Raw genomic sequence first — 20,156 nt, 5'->3', positions numbered from 1 at the left:
ATACTTACAGGAATAGAGTAAATCCAGAACAAGGGGAGTTCACATGTTGTTCAAGAACAGATTTAAAAATAAAGGTGGTTAAAGGAATGGAGTCAAAAAGGCTGCAGATCATAATGTTACACTTTGGCTTAGTATGATTGTTGGAAGGATAACCCCAGACATAGACTGGTTGCATCCAACAAACTGTTCCTGTGTTGTAATTTTTCTGTAATTTTCTGCATCTCAGAAATTCATCCCTGCAGAATTTTGGTCTCTCATCACCAGGAAGGCCACTAAATGACCTACAGAAAATCAGGTCTCTGCCATCTATGTTTTCTTAAACTAAGTTTCACAATAACCAGTTAATAGAGGTTTCACAGAAAAATGCAACACATACTGTAAAGATTATAACCTATTCATATACAGTTTGGAAATTGAAAAACTTACCCTAACCACACCATTCTCATGCATTGTAATACAATTTTTGGGATCAAATGAAAGCTGGTGTAGGGCTTGAGCTGTAGCACAATGCACAAGAGGATTTTTTGATTTCAGATAATGAACCAGTGGGGCCACGGCTCCAGTTTGTCCAAAAGCAACCCTGTTGTTACCCCACTTGCAACAGCAAGCAATAGCACCTGCTAAATGCTGGCGAAGCATATCATCTCTCTACAGGAAGAAAAGACAACCATGTCTTACAATACATCACTGGAGATAATGAATGTCATGTTTTGTTAATTATACTTTGTTGATATTATTCCTTCAAAGGTATAAAATTCTCATTTCATGTTGATTAAAATAACTTTTCTGATTCTACAGTCATTTGCCTATGGACTAAAGCAAGCAATTCACAAGCTGATAAGTTTCAAGCAACCTTTTACCTTGGCTTTCCTTCTCTATTATTGGATCTAGTACTTTTGTTTAAGATATTGTCTGACTAAGAAAAAAATTAGGACGTTCTCTCAGATTTCACTAAGTTAAAGAACCTATGTGATTTTCAGAATTTCAGGCTGTGACTTCTGTTTGTTAATTCAGCCCCTGCCTGCACTTGGCAGGAGCTATTTCAATGACATGTTTTGCCACCAAAAGATATTGTGGTGGGAACATGATGATTTGGCGCTGAGAGCTTTAGTTTTAGACATTAACTTATTTGGACTTTTCATTAATATGATGATTTATATGCCTAGAAATTGGATTTCACCCTTTTCTGGTGTGCTAAAGAATCTTTGTGTTTAATGCTAATGACTATTCAGGTTGCCCATGAAATATTGTGAAATTGGCCAAAAAGCTAAGTAAAACTACATACCCAGAAACACACTCTAAAACTGATCCTGTGCAGTTTCCAACAATTTAGTGCAGTTGCCAAAACTCTGCTGCTCAGCAGGGACCGGTGGATGCAATCCCCATGACAACAACACACAGTGGTTGCCAGAGCAAAAAGAGAAGCTGCAGGAAGAGGGAGCGAGCAAGGGCTCCAAGAAGCACATGTTATAATGATCCAGGAGATGGAGGTCCAGGAGGGATGTCCTGAGTGTGAGGGTGAAGAGGAGAATTGGCAATGGCAGAGACCCACCAGAGTCACTTTTAGAGCAGCTTGGAGGAGTTTACTGCGATCATATCAGCTGAGAGTGAGAATCCTCAACTGTTTCTCCTTCCACATTTGCTACCTAATTTGCAGAATTTTCCCAGCATTTTTTGTCTTTATTTCTGACTATATCAGTGTTTTTATTTGTTCTACATAAGAACTTCTAGGGCTTTATTAACTTATTCCACTGCAGCCTACTCTTGCCTGTTGTCTTACCATGCAGCACTTGTGCCTGTGAAACCCTTTCTTTCTCACATTGCTCCTTCAGCTATGTGTTATCTTCATAAAATCCTATTCCAATCATAATTTGAACATTTGATAATAAATCAGGGATTAAACTACTGAGGTCTTGTTCGTTAATTTAGTTGTCACTCTCTCTCTCCTCCCCGCCCTCCCTCCCTCCCTCTCTCCCTCCATTATCCATTCAAGTTAGCTTGAGTTGTATTTCACCCTGGCATCAGGTAGGCAACATATAATGTGGTACTCAAGCCTATTTACAAAAGAGGCTATCTGATCCTAATTATTGAATTCTTGTTAACTACCAGTTGTCTTGGTCACCACTCTGGCTTTCTTTTCAACAGCGTTTCTCCCTATGTCACAGGTGGCAGCACTTTGTATCTTCTGGTTAGGATCAGTTTCCGTCAATCCTCAATTTCTGTTTCTCTTAGGTTCCCCTTAGTCCATGGGTCTATGGTATGATTGGTAGTATTTTGTAAGGTACTATCATCTGATTAACGGCAATATTCTATGTTTGATTAGAAGCAATCAAATAAAAGATCTCAATGAAATAAGACATACTAGAGCAATGGCAAACAATAGTGGAAGTTAAGATTATTGAGGATTTTGGAGAAAAAAAAGTGATTAGAACTTAAAAGATGAGTTTGATGGGAGTGCAGGCATGTGGGCAGGATAAGTTTAAAGAGAGCATGGGAACTGGGGCCCCCGTATTTTAAAGGGAGCATGGGAATTGGGGCCCTGATATGTTAAAGATAATGCGTAAAGCAGGGCCCCTGTGTGTTAAAAGGGAGTGCAGGAATCAGCACCCAGTGAGCCAGATGCCAAACCATCAGGATTTCTGAACAATTGGATAGTGTTTTATCAGAGCTACAGTGTAAAGGGCCTCATGAAGTAACTATAACTGATTCTATATTCTTGCAAGATCACATTCATACTACTAGGTCCTGATCTCATGAACCAATGAACACTACGTCATTATTCCTCTTTTGCACTATTTATTTTTGTAACTTACAGTAATTTTTATGTCTTTATATCTCGCACTGTCTTGCACTGTACTGCTGCTGCAAAACAACTAATTTCACAACATATGTCAGTGATAATAAATCTGATTCATACTCGTCCAAAAATTTTTTGAAAATTTTATGAGTTTATGATGGGGTTATGTGAGTTTCCACATACGAATACAGCAATAGACAAGTATAAAGCAGTTTACACATATTTCTGCAAAGAATAAGCAATGAGCTAGGTGGGTAGTGTGGTTGTTTTCAAACAAAATAGTACTGATCTACTGATTAGCCTTTATCCTTTTTTGTTAGAGTGTTAAGACCTAATGTATCTATTCTATATTCCATTATTTCTAAAGAAGAGTTGAGATGTTCATAAATATGTTTCAAGCAAGTTTAGGAAACAATAAATAACGATTCACTGAAATTTCAGTCTGAGATTTACTTTATAAACTGATAGTAGAAATAGAGAAAAATATAACCCTCAAACTGGGCATCAAGTCTGTCTGGTGTTTTTGTACGAAACCTTTTTACCCAGAGAGTTGCTGAAATAAGGATGGACCACAAGTTAGAATTGAAGTGAGCAGTATTAAATATTAATCCAAGATTACTTACTATGTATGTTAAACTTGACAACATTGGAACAACTGCATGATCTGTTATGACTGCTAGGTTTTCTTCATCCATGGCTATTTTGGCTAAAGCTGCACAAACACTGGCCAGGACCTCTATGTTGTCAGATTTTAGTAAATTAACAATTAATTCCAGACCACCAACAAAGGAGCGAACCATCTCTCCAGCTTCCTGAACAAAAACAAGAAAAATAACATGTTAACAATATGTTGAGAATTAGAATAATAAAATTCAGGATCAGTCTTATTGGACAAATAGATCTGGTATTCCTTGTGAAGCTACCTCAGGGCAGTGGTGAGCTCATGTGGGAGGTAGGTACCTTAAATGCACATGCAAAGGACCAAACATCTGTTTTTGGCATGGGAAAGCACAATAGTATTTCGGCTGATGCTAAATGGTAAAGACACATTCCTCGTTCATAATAAGCCCAAACCCTTTAATATGGTGAGCTTGTTATTATTAAAGAGTTAGGAAATTCTTTAATTTCTGGGCTACAGTTAAAGACCTTTCACCTTAGTTTATTTCCCACCCTGGGAGATTGGTCTTAAAAGTACCACCATATTTTATCCTTGGAAGTGAAGCAAAGCAAAGCAATTCTTTCCTGATGTTGAAAGTAACAAAGGAAAAAAAGTCTATTTTTTAAACTTGACTTTGCATGGTTAACATATTGAAGATCTGTGGAGGAATTGAGCCAAAGTGCTGCAGGGTGTTTAAATATCTACATTTTCATTATATTCAGTAATGTCAGTCATTCATATTACTTAAGCATATAAACATCCAAGTCATTTGTTATGTAAATAAATGAATAAATATACTTTGCCAACAAGGAACAGTTTATTTTGTAAGAAAAACAAGAGAAATTCTGCTGAGAAGGAGCAGTTGATGTTCCAGGTTTGTATTTAGCTTCACAAACTTCAACCTCCTACATGAGGCGGCACGGTAGTGTAGTGGTTAGCATAATGCTATTTCAGCGCAGGCGATTGGGATCAATTCCTGTCGCTGTCTGTAAGGAGTTTGTACGTTCTCCCAGTGTCTGTGTGGATCTCCTCTGGGTGCTCTGGTTTCCTCCCACATTCCAAAGACGTATGGGTTAGTAGGTTAATATGGGTGTAATTGGGTGGCGCAGGCACATTGGGCCGGAAGGGCCTGTTACCGTGCTGTATAAATAAAGTTCTAATAACAGTTTTAAAAACTGATGCTGACACACCTACAATGCAATTTAGCTTATTTGTATTTTAATTCAGAGTTCCAACATATGAAGGTTTTCAGCCTTTAAAGTTAATTTTGTCTCAATGGCACATGCAAATTGTGAGATAGGAACTAATTGCAGAGATTGCTGTCTGTGCCTTAAGATACACCTGATATTGGGCCTCAGGCTTAATTTAAATGACACTGGTAAATTGCAATGCCCACTGGACATTTCTATGCAACTCACTGATGAAAATGCTTCAAATAAGGAGCCATTGAATTAACAGCAATTTTCCCAGGAGTCCTTCAAAGAGAAATGTAACTGGAAGAAGGTGATGGAAAAGGGCTGATAGGGAACGAGATGACAAGAAAAAATATAAATTTGGGGAAGTATAATGTGGAGAAAGAGGTGAAAGGAAGTGGGTGACCTGGAAAGAGGGTGAATGGGAAGGAGAGGATTGGTAGAGGAGGAATAGAGGGAAACCATGAGGGAAGGACTATTGGGGTTGATGTAAGGAAAGGCACATGTGGAGGCTGCTATTAGGTGGGCAAGAGGAGTTGATTGGGGAAATTAGGAACAGAGCAAGCACTTGCCATCCAAATCCTATGCCCGGAATGTGCAACTGGGAAATACAAGTATAAAGAATAGTTTTAAAATTCACTTCCTTCTAGTGGGGCCTGCAGCTGTGTGTTTAAGGAGAGTTGGTTTGACTGCCAATGGACTTCTTCTTCCTTGAAGGCAGCTGGTCCTCAATCAATCATTATGACCCTAAATTCAGATTAGATGTCAATTCAAAGTCTGATGCTGTGGAGGTTCCTTGGCTTACATCTTCATTAAAGTGGTGCGTGTCTTCATCCATCCTTACTCTTGCTTTATTCCTGCTGTTGGAACTCTCTCAACATGCCCTGTAACTTACATTGTTATATGGCCTATAATAAGGTGGGCAGAGTCCTGTATCCAGATATCTTTCATGCAATTGTACAATATCCTGAGTCCAAATAAAAGAAACTCATTTGCAGGAAGACAAGTCTCTGGCAACAGATGCCATATTCATGAGAGAACCCATTGCTTTGCTTAGGACCTCTGGCAAGGAGGACTCCATTAAGCACACAAGAAACTGCAGATGCTGGTTATGCATGTCCTCTCTCCTCTTTATACCAGCTATCTTCCCTCTACACTCTCAGTCCTGATGCAGGGTTTTGACCTGAAACATTGACAATTCCTTTCCCCCCACAGATGCTGCTCCACCTACTGTGTTCTTCCAGTAGACTGTTTGCTGCTCCATTAAGATGATCCTGAAAGATGTAAGATATTCCAAGGTGATCTATATTTCTGTGAAATGTGGTCAAATATCTTTGTTTCACTGTATGTACAGTTAGATTCCCGATTGCTGTAGCAAACTCAGCTTCAGAAAGCTAACTCCATCTAATCAGGATCAGGTCCTGCAGAAAGCAATGGGTACAAATGATGTGAGACTGTAAACTGTTTTTCGTTTCTTTCAAAACAAAATAGTGTAGGAGATCTGTTTTGTATCAAAATGAATGGTAAACCATATTTATTGTGTTAAGACTATTTTTTTCTGATATGAGTATTGTGGTTGACCTAAAAGTCAAATATTCTGTTTTGAGATGTCTGTTAGCATACTTAGTTATAGACTGCAGAGTAAATCAGTAGTAAATACAGTAGAATCTCAGGCAGAATAGAACTCACACCAAAATAATCATGCCTTACAGAATGGTTAAGTATAAATGGTGAGTGAAATGTAAAATATTTTGTGGTGCACTTCTAAGGGTGTCAGTGGACCACTTAAGTATGGAACCCATATCACAAAACCTGTTGACATTTGAAGTATGTTGGCAAATATGCACTGTGTTCTGTCAAACAAAATCAGAAGTTGTGGAGTTATAGCTCAAATTTAATGTCACAATTAGCTACCATCAACAAAAAGTGGTTTATGAAGCTAAACATAATACTTGTAAAGGAAAACTGCCTGGAAATCCATTAGATCCAGAATCAAAGTGCTATAGAGTCATAAAGTCATAGCATTATACAACACAGAAACAAGCTCTTCGACCCAACTAGTCCATGCTTACAAAGGTGTTTTCCTCAGCTAATCCCATTTGCCTGCTTTTGACAGATTTCCTTCTAAACCTTTCCTATCCATGTATCTGTCCAAATATATTTTAACCATTGTAATTATACCCGTCTCTACCATTTACCCTAATAGCTCGTTCCAAATACAAAGCTCTATGTGAAAAGGTTGCCTCTTAGATCCCAATTAAACCTTTCCCCTCTCACCTTAAACCTATGCCCTTTAGTTTTAGACTCCTGAACACTGGGAAAAAGATATTTGTCCCTCATGATTATATAAACATCTATACAGTCACCTCTCAGCCTCCTTTGCTGCAGAGAAAACAGTCCCAGTCTATCCAGTCTCTCTTTATAACTCAAGACCTCCAATCCTGGCAACATCCTTGTGAATCTTTTCTGCACCCTCTCTAGGTTAATCACTTTCTTCCTGGTATGATGACCAGAACTGTATACAATATTCCAGGTGCAGCCTAACCAATGTGTTGTACAGCTGTAACATGATGTCACAACTCTTGTACTCAGTGCCTGGTCCAATGAAGACAAGCATGCCATATACTTTCTTCATCACCTCGTCTACCTGTGTCACCAGTTTCAGGGAACTATGTACTTGTATCTCTCAGCCTTTCTGTTCTACAGCACTCCTCAGGGCCCTGTCATTCACTGTGTATGTCTTGTCCTGATTTAACTTCACAAAATGCATCACTCTGCACTTGTCTGAGATATATTCCATCTGCCATTCCTTCGCTCACTTTCCCAGTTCATCTAGATCCTGTTGTAACCTTAGACAATCTTCTTCACTGTCCACCACACCACCAATTTTGGTGCCATGTGTGAACTTTCTAATCATGCCACCTACATTCTCATCCAAATCGTTAATATATCTAACAAACCACGAGGAACCCAGCGCCAATTCCTGTGGCACACCACTGGTCATATGCATCCAATCTGAAAACAACCTTCACTGCCACCCTCTCACTCCATCCACAGAACCAATTTTGTAACCGATTGGCTAGCTCATCCTGGATCCCATGTGATCTAAACTTCTGGGCCAGCCTACCATGCGGGACCTTGTCAAAAGCCTTGCTAAAGGCCATGTAGACAACTTCTACCACCCTGCCCTTGTCAATCCTTTTGGTCACCTCTTCAGAAATTTCAATCAAATTCATGAGACATGATATCCCATGCACAATGCCATGCTGACTATCTCTAATCAGCCCTTGATTTCCAAATGCAGATAGATCCTGTCTTTCCCAGTAACTTTCCTACCACTGATGCTGGGCTCACCAGCCTCTAATTTTCTGGCTTGTCCTTACAGCCCTACTTAAATAAAGGCACATTAGCCACCCTCCAGTCTTCTGGTACCTCACCCATGGCTAAGGAAGATACAAAAATCTCTGCCAGGGCCCCAGCAATATCTTCCCTAGGTTCCCATAACAGCCTAGGATATATTTGGTTGGGTCCTGGGAATTTATCCACGTTTATGTGCCTCAAGACCACCAACACCACCTCTTTCATGTGTCCATACATTTCAGGACATCACTGTCCTCTTCCCTTAATTCCCTAGCTCTTCCTTGTATGGAAAACTGCACAGATCTTGATGGTTCCTTTCTGAACTGCAAGCAACTGCTACCAGTTTTCCATCTAGCAATCATAACATGGCTTCAGCCCTTAAAATGAATGTCTGAACGTCAGCCATTAGCAGCAAAAGATACTAGTGCCACCAATGAAGGCAGAGAGCTTGTAGTGAGGCAGGGAGAGTGCCCCTTATTTCACAGATAGGTACACAGAATTATTATGTTTCTGGTGGATGAATTAGATGATTAAAAGAAGTGCCATGCAGTCAGGAGCTATTCACCATGGATGGAGGGAGATGGCTGAAATCCTGATCTCAAGGACTGATGCTATAAGGAGGATGAATCAATGCTGGAATAAATATTGTGAACTTACTAGAAATGTTATGATGAGGGTTACAGCACTGAAAACTCCTCCTCATGGATGCTGCCCCTATGTGGCGCACAGATAATCACCTACACGTCCCTACTCACCACATCACAAACACACATGCACACACGCAGATCAAGCCACTAAATTCAGAAGGCCATAGTTGATACTAAAACAACATTTCTCTCTCTCTCTCTCTCTCTCCCCCTCTCTCTTTCGGCCTAAGGTCTCAATTGGCAGGAGGGAGGCACGTGGAAGGGAAGGCCCTTCCCATGTTTATTGGTTCACCAAGCTGAAAGGCTCTCTTTCACAGAGGCAGAAGGGTCTCCTAACTGAGATCTGAGCAAAGGAGACTTTAAATCTGCTCAATATGCATGTCCATCATGTCTCTTCCTCACCTCAAATCAAACCTCTTCCCCTTTTAATGCTGTGACTAAATACACCTTAATTTGCAGCAAAAAACAGTCACCATTTTGGGATGAGTCCCTTCATCAGCGATGGAGAGAGTCAGCATCTTTAAATTCCTGGGCATTAACATATCGGATGACCTGTTCTGGGCCCAGCACATAGATGCAATCATAAGGAAAATGCACCAATGTCTTTACTTTCTTAGGAGGTTAAGGAGGTTCGGATTGTCACCAAACATTCGAATAAACTTCTACAGATATACTGTCGAAAATATCCTGACCGGTTGCATCATGGTCTGGTATGGCAATTCAAATGCACAGGAATGTAAGAAGCTGCAGAGAGTAGTGGACTCAGCCCAATACATCATGGACACATCCATTGGTAGTACCTATTTGAGGCGCTGCCTCAAGAATGCAACATCCATCATCAAAGATCCCCACCGTATAGGCCATGCCATCTTTTCGCAGCTACCGTCAGGCAGGAGGTATAGAATCCTAAAGTCCCACACCACCAGCTACTTCCCTTCAACCATTTGGTTCTTAAACCAACTGGCAAAACCCTAATCACTACATTTTAGCAACACTATGACCACTTTGCACTAAAATGAACTTTGTTATTCCTGTATTCTAATTGTGTTCTTTCTGGTAAAAATCATGTATAATTTATGTTTACTTTATCCTTTTCTTGTGAATGCTGCTTAAATGATGCTATGTGCCTGTGATGCTGCTGCAAGTAAGTTTTTCATTGTACCTGTGTATACATGTACTTGTGTATATGACAATAAACTTGAATTTGACTTTGATCAAAGAACCCAGATGAAACTGAAGTCAATGGACATCAAAGGAAAACGCAGCAATTACTGGAGTTATACTGTGCACAGAAGAAGACGGATGTGGTTATTGGAAGTCAATCAACTCGGATCCAGAACATCAGTGCAAGAGTTTCTCAGGGCAGTGTTTTAGGCCCACCCATCTTTAATTGTTTCATCAATTATCTTCCTTTCATCATAATGTGAGAAGTGGGTATGTTCACTATTGAATGTTCAATTCCATTCTCATATCCTCAGAAAATGAAGCAGCCCATGTCTCTAAGCAGCAAGAACTAGATAACCTTCAGTCATGGGTTGATAAGTACAAATAATGTGCACCAGATTGCAAAGAGCGTCAAGTATTCCACCTCTCACAGGAGGTAATGTGGAGCCAGGACAGTGTTACTCTAGGACAGAGTTCTGTGCAAGGGTTCAGTATCATCTGCTAATATACATTTTTAAAAAGCTTTGTATTTCACACCACTTTTGGTCATGTTCCAAAATCCTTTACAGTCTGCAAAATACTTAGAAAATAAAGTCAATATGTGAAATTCAGCAGAGCAATTTGCACAGATACATCAGAAACAAATATATGATAAAAATGATTAGTTAATCTATTTTATAAATGTTGAGTGAGGGATTAATATTTGGCAGGATGCCAGGAATAGGACAACTACCTTACTCATCTTCAAAACAGCATTTTGGGTTTCTTTGCCTCCACCTGAGAGAGTCTCAGTTTAATGTATCATTCAAATGAGTGATTCACTAATTTCTGCCTTGGAATGGCAGCTGGAATTTTGTACTGAAATCTCTGGTGTGAGTCTTGAATAACAACAGGTCAATACCTTTCATCAGATAAGTGAAACACATCTGTTGTTTATAAGGATTGTAAACAGCTGAGCACTGAGCATGGATCCCTGCAGTACCCCACTATCAAAAGGCTCCTGTTCTGTTCTCTATTGTTAACCCACCTTTAATGTAAGGTAACATTCATGTTAATTTCATAGCTAAAGTGTAATTCTAGTTGCAAAAAAAAACAATTTACAGATACGTTTGTTATCCTGGGTGTATTAGCTGGATGCGTGTCTACAGTATATATTAGTGCTGGAGACAATACCCTCAAGGGCACAGGGGACTCACTCATGACAGTGATCAAAGCTATAAAAGCTGAAAAGTATTGATTAAGATGGCTTGAAAAGATCCATTATTGGCAGCAGCTTACTCAGGATTTCAGATTCATGCTAATTTGATGCAGTTTAAAACCAGACAGACTACCAATAATGTTGTTAGAAAAACAATTCAACCTGCTGAATGAGGACTGGGGTGAGAATTCCAACCATTGTTCTGATTCAACCATTGTTCTGTTCATAACCTGGTCCTTTTTGTTGTGGATTGGAGGTGTTTATATAAGTATCACAACCACCTTGAAGAACCCAAGAGCAAAAAAGTTGAGATTCAGGTGAAATATTCAGTGGCATTGGAATGCAGCCCAAGAGGAGAAGCACAGAAATAGATCAGAATTCCCACAGATAATTTCACTGAGAGTGAGCAGGATCAATGGTAGCAGTTCCTGATTCCTGACAGTGGTAGTGGAGGGTTGTTCTTCAGATTAAATGCCTGTGACCAGTGGTGTGCCATGGGGATCAGTGCTGGGTCCACTATTGTTTGTCATATATTTTAATGATTTGGATGAGAATGTTGGTGACATGATTAATAAGTTGGCAGATACCACCAAAATTGGTGGTGTGGTGGACAGTGAAGAAGGTTGTCTGAGGTTACAACAGGATATAGATCAACTGAGAAAGTTGGTAAGGGAATGGCAGATGAAATTTAACTTGGACAAGTGTGAAGTGATGCATTTTGGTAAATTAAATCAGGGCAGGACATACACAGTGAATGGCAGGGCCCTGGGGAGTGTTTTTGAACAGAGAGACCTTCAGGTACAAGTACGTAGTTCCCTGAAAATGGGAACACAGGCAGATAGGGTGGTGAGGGAGGCATATGACATGTTTGCCTTTCATCGGTCAAGGCATTAAGTATAAGAGTTGTACCATCATGCTACAGTTGTACAACATGTTGGTGAGACTGTATTTGGAATATTGTATGCAGTTCTGGTCACCCCCCTATATGAATGATGTGGTTAAGCTAGAGAGGGTGCAGAAGAGATTAATAAGGATGCCTGGATTCAACAGCCTGAGTAATCAGGAGAGATTGGATTGGCTAGGTCTGTTTTCTTTGGAGTAAAGGTGGCTTAGAGGGGACATGATAGAGGTATATAAAATTATGAAAGGCATAGATAGGGTAAATAGTCAGTGTTTGTTTTTCAGTAGAAGTAATGGCAACCCCATTCTAACACTTACCAATTACTTACTCTTCCCAGTGTAGACAACATAAAAGGAACAGTAGTATAATGCAGAGTTGGGTGAAGCAGCTGGTACCGAGACCACACAGTTGTAGTGACCTCTGGTGCTGTCTGTGCAGAATTTGCACATTCTCTCTGTGAACGCATTGGTTTCCCCCAGGTACTCCATTTTCCTTACGTGCCCCATGTTACATGTGTTGGTAGGTTAAATGCCAGTGCAGATCGGTGCAAGAGAATCTGGGGGGTGTTGTCAGCCCTGTAAGAAAGAATAGGTTGCAGGGGGAATAGGACTAATGGATGTGCTTTAACAGCTGGCCTCCTTCTATGTTGTAGAGTCATAGAGTCATACAGCATGGAAATAGGCTATTCAGCCCACCATGCCCACACCAACCAATGGGCACACATCCATATTAATCCCATCTTCCAGCACTTGGCCCAAAGGGTTTCTATGCTGAGGTGATTCGAGTGCTTGCTTAGATACTTCTTAAATGCTGTCAGCTTCCACCACTCTCTCAGGCATTGTATTCCAGGTAATCACCACTCTCTGGGCGAAAAAGGTCTCCCTCAGATCTCCTCTAAATCTCTTACCTCTTACCCTAAATCTATATCCTCTACTTTTATCTACATGTTTTAAAGAAACATGGCAAATAAATATGAGAAAAATATGAAAAATAAAGATGAAGACATATATCTTCATCCAAGGGGAAACACAAGAGTTTAATATTCTACTACAAATGATTAAGTGTATCTCATATTATTATGAGATATGCTTAATCCTTTGTAGCTGAATAATTTGGTTACACTTCTGCAATAATTTTATGAACTCATAAGCAAAAAAATTACAACATCCATTTTTAATAGTGAAGCTCCAAATCAGGAGTGTAAGTGCATAATTATTCTTTGATTCCAACTTTATACATTCTTGATGGAAGAGAATAAGATAATAGCAGATGATATAGACCGGCATAAGAGATTAGGTAAAACGGACGGTAATGATGGATGTGATGTTAGATTGTTTCATGTATTTACATGTGAGATAACTTGCCATTCAATTGAAATTAGCATCTGTAAAATAGGTATCTGTGATTTCCTCTATACATTTGTGTTTGGCAACTATTTTCTCTGCTTCAAGCTATTACCCTCCTCTGCCACTGTTAACTCCAGCTTTCCTTCCAAACCCACTTAAATACTTTGATCAAACTGTGCAAAAGATTATTCATAGCTGTCAAAAATCATGCTTGTGGAGAAGGACAAGAAATCACACACATCATTCTTGTTGATAATACCATGGACAATGAAAAGCCTTGGAAAGTTGACCTTTATATGCTCAAATGGAAAACTGCAAACAATTTATTTGAGATAGTCACGAAACTGATGGAAATTAGTCTAATATAGAAGTACAAAGCTAATAAGATAAATCGGAGAATTTGTGGAAAAGGAAGGAGTTTTGAAGCTATTATTCTCTCTAAAATTTCATAATGAAACTGCCAAGCTAGAAAATAAATGTGCCAGTAGGGTGTGCATGGAAAACTATAAACTTTTGAATCAGAAGTAAATCCACTGAACAAAATGCTGATTCTGCAGAGGCAAGACACCTTGCAATTCTAAAACTTTTGTTTCCTTAGCTAGAAGAATGACAAATAAAGATAAAATGACAATATATTGATTTTATAATAAAGGTAATCACAGCATAAAATTGATATTACGTCCAGGAGAATTATACATGCATCACAACAGAAATATCAAATTTACGGTATTTGGTTTTATTCTTTCTACAATCTGCACAAATCTGCAGAAAAACCGTAGTTAACTGATGTTAACTGAAACCACATGTCACTTATCTAAATAACTACCACAAAATTAAATATCAAATTCCTTTAATGTACACAGAATAATGATACATTCTGCTTTTTCCAGTGCTTCTGCACCACAAATTATGCAAAAAGCAGGTATTACAAATATAGGTAATTATTCCTATGGATTTCAAATAGTGTCAAACTTGATTATTTTTACTTTAGGTTTCATCTTCCACCAAATATATGGTTAAGATTGCCATGAGGGATGCAGCTGCTAGTAAAGGTTTTCAGACACTTACATCATCGTCTTTTTAACTTCACTTTGCGAACTTTCCAACAGCTTCATAATTACATCAGTGGTAGGGAAACTACTGGAAAAAATTCTAAGGGACAAGATTTATCTACACTAGGAAAGGAAGGGATGGATTAGGAATTGTCAGCATGGCTCTGTGGGAAATCCTGACTCACTAGTATGATAGAATTTTTTGAAGAGGTAACTAAATATATCGATGAGGACAGCATGGTAGAGTCTGCCTAAGTGGACTTTAGTATGGCCTTTGACAAGGTCACTAATGGTAGGCTGGCCCTAAAGTTTGGAACCCATTGAGTCTAGGCCAATCTGGTAAAGTGGATCCAAAATCGGCTGGGTTATAGGAGGGGGAGGGTGATGGTGGAGGGTTGTTTCTCTAATTGAAGTCTGTGACCAGTGGTGTACCACAAGGGTTGGTGCAGGGACTTTTGATGTTTGTGATATACATTAACAACTTGAATCTGAATATAGGAGTACATTTACACAAAAAATGATGGTGTAATAGAAGAGGGTTCTCTAAGGCTACAGGCTGATAAAGATCAGCTAGAATATTGGGTGAAGCTACGGCAGATGGAATTTAATGCTGACAAGTGTGAGGTGATGCATTTTGGGAGGAAAAACAAGGGTAAGGCATACATAGTAAATGGTCAAGCCCTAGGGCCTGTTCATGAACAAAGAAACCTTGGACTACCAGCACAACTAGAGAGGTTGGTGCAGAAGGCATATGGGATGCTTGCCTTCATTAGCCACGGCATAGAATATAATTGCTGGGATATCATGTTACAACTTTATAAAATGTTGGTTGGGCCACATTTGGGATACTGAGTGAATTCTGGTCGCAATCTATATGAAGGATGTGGTTGGGTTGGAGAGACTGTAGAGGTAATTTACCAGGATATTGTTTAGATTGTATCCTGTTTCTGCTCCTCTTTCTTTCTATGACTGCACAAATCTAATTAACTAAATTACTTCAACAGAAGTAAAAGTGTATAGAGTTCCATACTTTTCAAAAGTATTGTATATTCCATCTTGATAATGCATTTAACCAGTTAAAAAATCAAAAATGAATGTTAGTATGGAAAACTTGTCCATATTTTTCTATGCATTATTATGATTAATGCCCTTCCCTCCTTGAATACATGATTTCCTCCATAAAAATATGGCACAGTTTGACCTAGAAGGATGTATAGTCTACTTGCTGCTTAGTCTATACCAATAGTTTTACAATTGGCAGCTAGTTAGCTAATGTTCTGAAGCTCACAAACTTACAAAAAATTAAGGACTTCTCTATTCATAATGAATAAAGTAGTAAATAAATCATGTTAGAGGTTAAGAAAAAATAATGAGAGTAAAACATAAAGAATATCTTAAACATCTGGACTCAATCACCTTCAATTGCTTCTTCAAATTGACTTCCTTATATCATAACATCAGGAATGGGAATGTTTACTGAGGATTGTACATTATCTAGTTCCATTTGTAACTCCTTATTAAATGAAACAGTCTATGCCTGCAAGCAAAAGGACCTAGACAACATGCAGACCTTAACAGATATATGGCAAGTAACATTCATACCACATAAATGCCTAGGAATGACCATCTCCAACAAGAGGGTATCAATCCACCTACACTATATTTAACGGCATTATTATAACTGAATTCCCCAACACCGAGGCTGTCCTGGTGACCATAACTCAAGTGGATCAGCCACATAAATACAGTGGCTACAAGAACAGGTCAGAAGCTGGGCATCCTGCAGCAAGTGACTTACCTCCTGATATCCCAAAGCCTTGTCACCATCTATAAGGTACTTCAGTTGAGGACCATGATGGAATATTTTCAACTTGACTGGATGAATGCAGTTACAACAACACTCAACAAGTTCACTGCCTCCAGAGCAAAGCAGCCCACTTGATTTGCACCTCAATCATTCAATACTTTCACCAAATGCACCGTGGCTGCAGCCTGTACCCTCTAAAAAATGCATTGCAATTACTTCCTACTGGCTACTCTGACAGCACCTCTCAAACCTGCTGCCTTTAACCATCAAGGACAAGGGAAGCAGGTGCTTGGGAACACCACCACCTACTGGTTCCCCTCCAAGATGCTGTTCCTTCGTCAGTATTGCATCTAAATATTAGAACTCTCAGTAACAGCTTTATGAGAGTACTTTCACTAGAAAGCCTGTAGCTGTTCAAGGGGGTGAGTTGCCACTACCTTCTCAAGAGAAATTCCAAATGGGCAATCAATGCTAGCCGAGTACTGAAACAAATACCACCCAGATCCTGAAAAATGAATAAATAGGAAAAATTGAATCTCAATTCACTATCCAGCTTCCAATATTGGTCTGCCTCAGAGCATCCATTCCTGATCATTTCTTGCACTCAGTTCAAGCACACAATTACTCAAGCTGCATTATACCTCATTCTGATGTCCTAAAATGCATTAAAAGAAAATATTGCACTGGTCTCGGGAGAAATTTAAACAATATATTTTACGAAAGAAACATTTAAATCTTCTGCAATTGCAGGAGGCATTTAATGTCTGGGTTTTTTTGCACGGTTGGAGTTGGAACGACTTTATTGAATGAATGGTGATGTTGGTAGGGGTTTCACTGATTGAATGCACAAGTGTAAAAAATGCATTACAAAAACAGGCCAGAGTTACCTAAGCACAAATTTCATTTATCTCTTATGCTATAAAGCAGCTTTAAGCCATATTTATTTCATTGTTTCTGTTCCAGCTTTCAGGAACTTCTTGGCCAATATTCACTCGGCTTTCCAGGATCCACCATTTTAATTACATTCTAAAAGCTGGATCTGATTTACCAAATATGTTGTCTATTTTTTGTAGTTGTGTTCATGTCTTTTATACTGCCTTTATGTTTTAAAGGCCCATTTACTGCACCCACTATAATATCTTTCATTGTCTTTTCTATCACAAAGATTAGATTTAATGGTCTACACTTTCCTATGTTTGACTTTGATATTCATTTATACAAGGAGATCACCTGTACTTTTCTTCAATCCTCTGATGCTATCCTATTTCTCAATACATCTTCAAATATAACTAAGCACCTATCAGGAAACTACACAAGTCCTCCATCATTTGCTGCAGGAACCCAGGCTAAATTAGTCTAGCTATCAAATATGTGCATTTGTAAGACTGATTATATACCACTTTAAAGACTGTACCTTGAGACCAACTACTCAATGTTCCACAAAGTTTAGTGTTGAAACTTTCAGAAGATCATCTACCACTGTGGAGTAAGCACACAGAAGAAATGATGTACTGGCTCTCTGTAAGTTCTTTTAAGAGAATACTTTTTTAGTTTACCATCAGTTACCTTAAACAGAGATTGAGAAAAGTACTGAGAAATGGTGTCAGAAGTGCTGATTAATGAAATCATTAAATTTAAACATTGTGACTGAATCAGAACACTGAACTCTCTGTGTGATCCCTTCCAAATGAGGTAGCACATGGATTGTGTTCGAAGACAATGAGTTTTGTGATTCAATTGAGACAGTACATGATGAAACAAATAGAGCTATTTCAGCCACTGGATTTTCAGGTAAAAAAACCTCCTGAGTTCTTCCAGCAGTTTGTTTTTTGTTCCAGGCAAGTAAATTGTTTAAGAATAGAGACAGTGGAATTAAGAGTACATACAGTATATATTGATCTGGCTATAGTAGATAAACCAGAATAGACTAAAACAGTATCTCATTGTTGTCATACCAAATGACCTCAAATGACACCTTGGAGCATGTATTAAATGTATTTCAAATACTCTGCAACCTGCCTAAAAATGAAACTGTTGATTATTCCTAGTTCTTTATACACAACCTGGAATAGGGAGAATCCTCTGGTACCTTTTACAAAGCTAAGATTGGTGGCAGATAATATTGCAGATTTTAACTTGATTATTTGTGGCATCTGGGAGCCCATCCTAAGTGAATGACCACTACGTAAGACAGAATTAACATTTGAAAAGTGAATGTAAAGCCAGACTAGAAATGTTAGATAACCAACAGCAGGAAATACATGCAGTGTTGTGTGAGAACAAGAGGCAGAATAAGAAAAATATAGCCAAACTGGCTTAACTGTGGCATGCACAGAGACATGAGCGGTAGATAAAGAAATGCCCTACTTATAAGAAAGAGTAAGCACCATGCACATTGAAAAACATTCCTACAAACAGTGCACAGTATTTCAAAGGTTTGTTTAACCGTTGCAAGTATTGCAGCTGGTGACGTGAGAGGCTAAAAGAAATACCGTTAATATGAGAAAAAGTGTGCACAATGTGGATTAGAAAAGGCACAATGAAGAACAGTGGACTAGATGAGCCATGTCGGCACAGACTCATGGTCAGGTTCAGAGTACCAATTTAAAACAATATACCTGGTGCCAAACAAGTTCAGTTCTGTGGAAAGTACATCCAGTTGAGGTACCTATGTCAAGATTTTGATAAAAGAGTAACATATGACATTTTAACTTGTCAAAGGAGCAATATGTAATGTCCTAAAGCAAGCCATGAGATCATGCAGATACAAATATTTCATAAACTGTCTATGTACAACAAGACTACAATAAAACCTGCTAGGATATGCTCTCTAAAAATGGTGAACATAAAGAATCAATAAAGATATAATATGAATTTCATTGTAGTAAAATAGAAAGATATGACAACTATACTTGGAAGTAATGCAATGCAGAATATGGAACTGATCTTGACAGGATCATAAAGGTTTCTTCAACAAGAGCAATTGTATTCTTTGGCAATCTCTTGGGATTAAGGATGTCTTGCTTCCATTTTTGTTTTGTGGCTTTGTAGGTGGCTAATGTGGCCAATGTGGGAATCTCAGTCTCTTCTATAGATGGGCCAGGAAGTGGTCGAGGGGACAGGCAGGTGGGTGGTTGTAAGGTTACAGCATGCACTGCTCTGCTGCTTATGCAGGGCTTCTGTGTGCTTCCAATGCATGGCTTTGAGGTTCTCAATACCATCCCAAATTCTCCTTCTCTACTTTGAGCAGTCATGGGCCAGAGGTTCCCAGGAGTCAGTGAGGATGTTGTACTTCTGAGGAAGTACCAGTTGAGGAAGCTCTGAAGACAGCTTTGAATCTTTTTCTCCATCTGACTTGAAATGTTCGCCTATGACACAGCTCAGAAAAATAGCGTGTTTCAGGACTCTGGTGTTGACATTGTTAATGATGTGTCCTGTCCAGTGGAGCCAACTGAATGTAACTAGGACCTCAGTGTTAGGGATGTTGGCCAGGAAGAGGTCGCTGATATTGGTTTGCTTATTCTTCCAGTGAATTTGGAAGATTTTGTTTGTGTTTTGTTTTGAGTGCTTTGAAGGTTCCTGTTATTGATATCTGAGGTCTCAGAAGCATTTAGGAGGGCAGGGATCACTGCTGCCCAGTAGACAAAGAGCTTTCTGTGGGGTCGAAAGTATTAATCTTAGTCAACCAAAGGCAATTACTTAACAACTCATAGATGAATATTCATAAGTTTTTCCCATGAATTTCCTACACGTAACTACCAACTTCCCAACTATCAAACATGGGTGCAAATCTGCTGATATCGCTCCATATCCCTCTGGGGCCAGTCTCTTGTGATCCAGAGCTTAGAGTTGTAGAGTCACACAACACAAAAACAGGCCCATCTTTAGTGGCACATACAGAGATTCAAATGGCCAAAATATCGCTGTTCATGATTGCTCCCTGACCTATTCGACTTCAGTAGGTTAAATTAAAGGCAGTGCATTGGGCAAATCCTAATACATACTGTGATCTATCGTTACAGAAAATTGCTAA

At 39.0% G+C, this 20,156-nt stretch overlaps 1 protein-coding gene across 1 annotated transcript in view; it reads right to left on the bottom strand.

Annotated features, from left to right (window-relative positions):
- Nucleotides 1-20,156, bottom strand: part of odad2 (outer dynein arm docking complex subunit 2) — a 188,691-nt gene that overhangs the window by 36,163 nt on the left and 132,372 nt on the right. The window contains exons 18-19 of the mRNA XM_052015638.1: nt 3,421-3,609; nt 427-648 (exon numbers count right to left, since the gene is read on the bottom strand). Coding sequence (XP_051871598.1) covers nt 427-648; nt 3,421-3,609 — 411 coding nt within the window. The remainder of the gene's footprint in view (nt 1-426; nt 649-3,420; nt 3,610-20,156) is intronic.

The sequence above is a fragment of the Pristis pectinata genome, chromosome 5 (assembly GCF_009764475.1).
Source record: "Pristis pectinata isolate sPriPec2 chromosome 5, sPriPec2.1.pri, whole genome shotgun sequence".
Lineage (NCBI taxonomy): Eukaryota > Metazoa > Chordata > Chondrichthyes > Rhinopristiformes > Pristidae > Pristis > Pristis pectinata.
The sequence above is the reverse complement of the archived record's forward strand: the minus strand, read 5'-3'. Positions and strand labels throughout refer to the sequence as shown.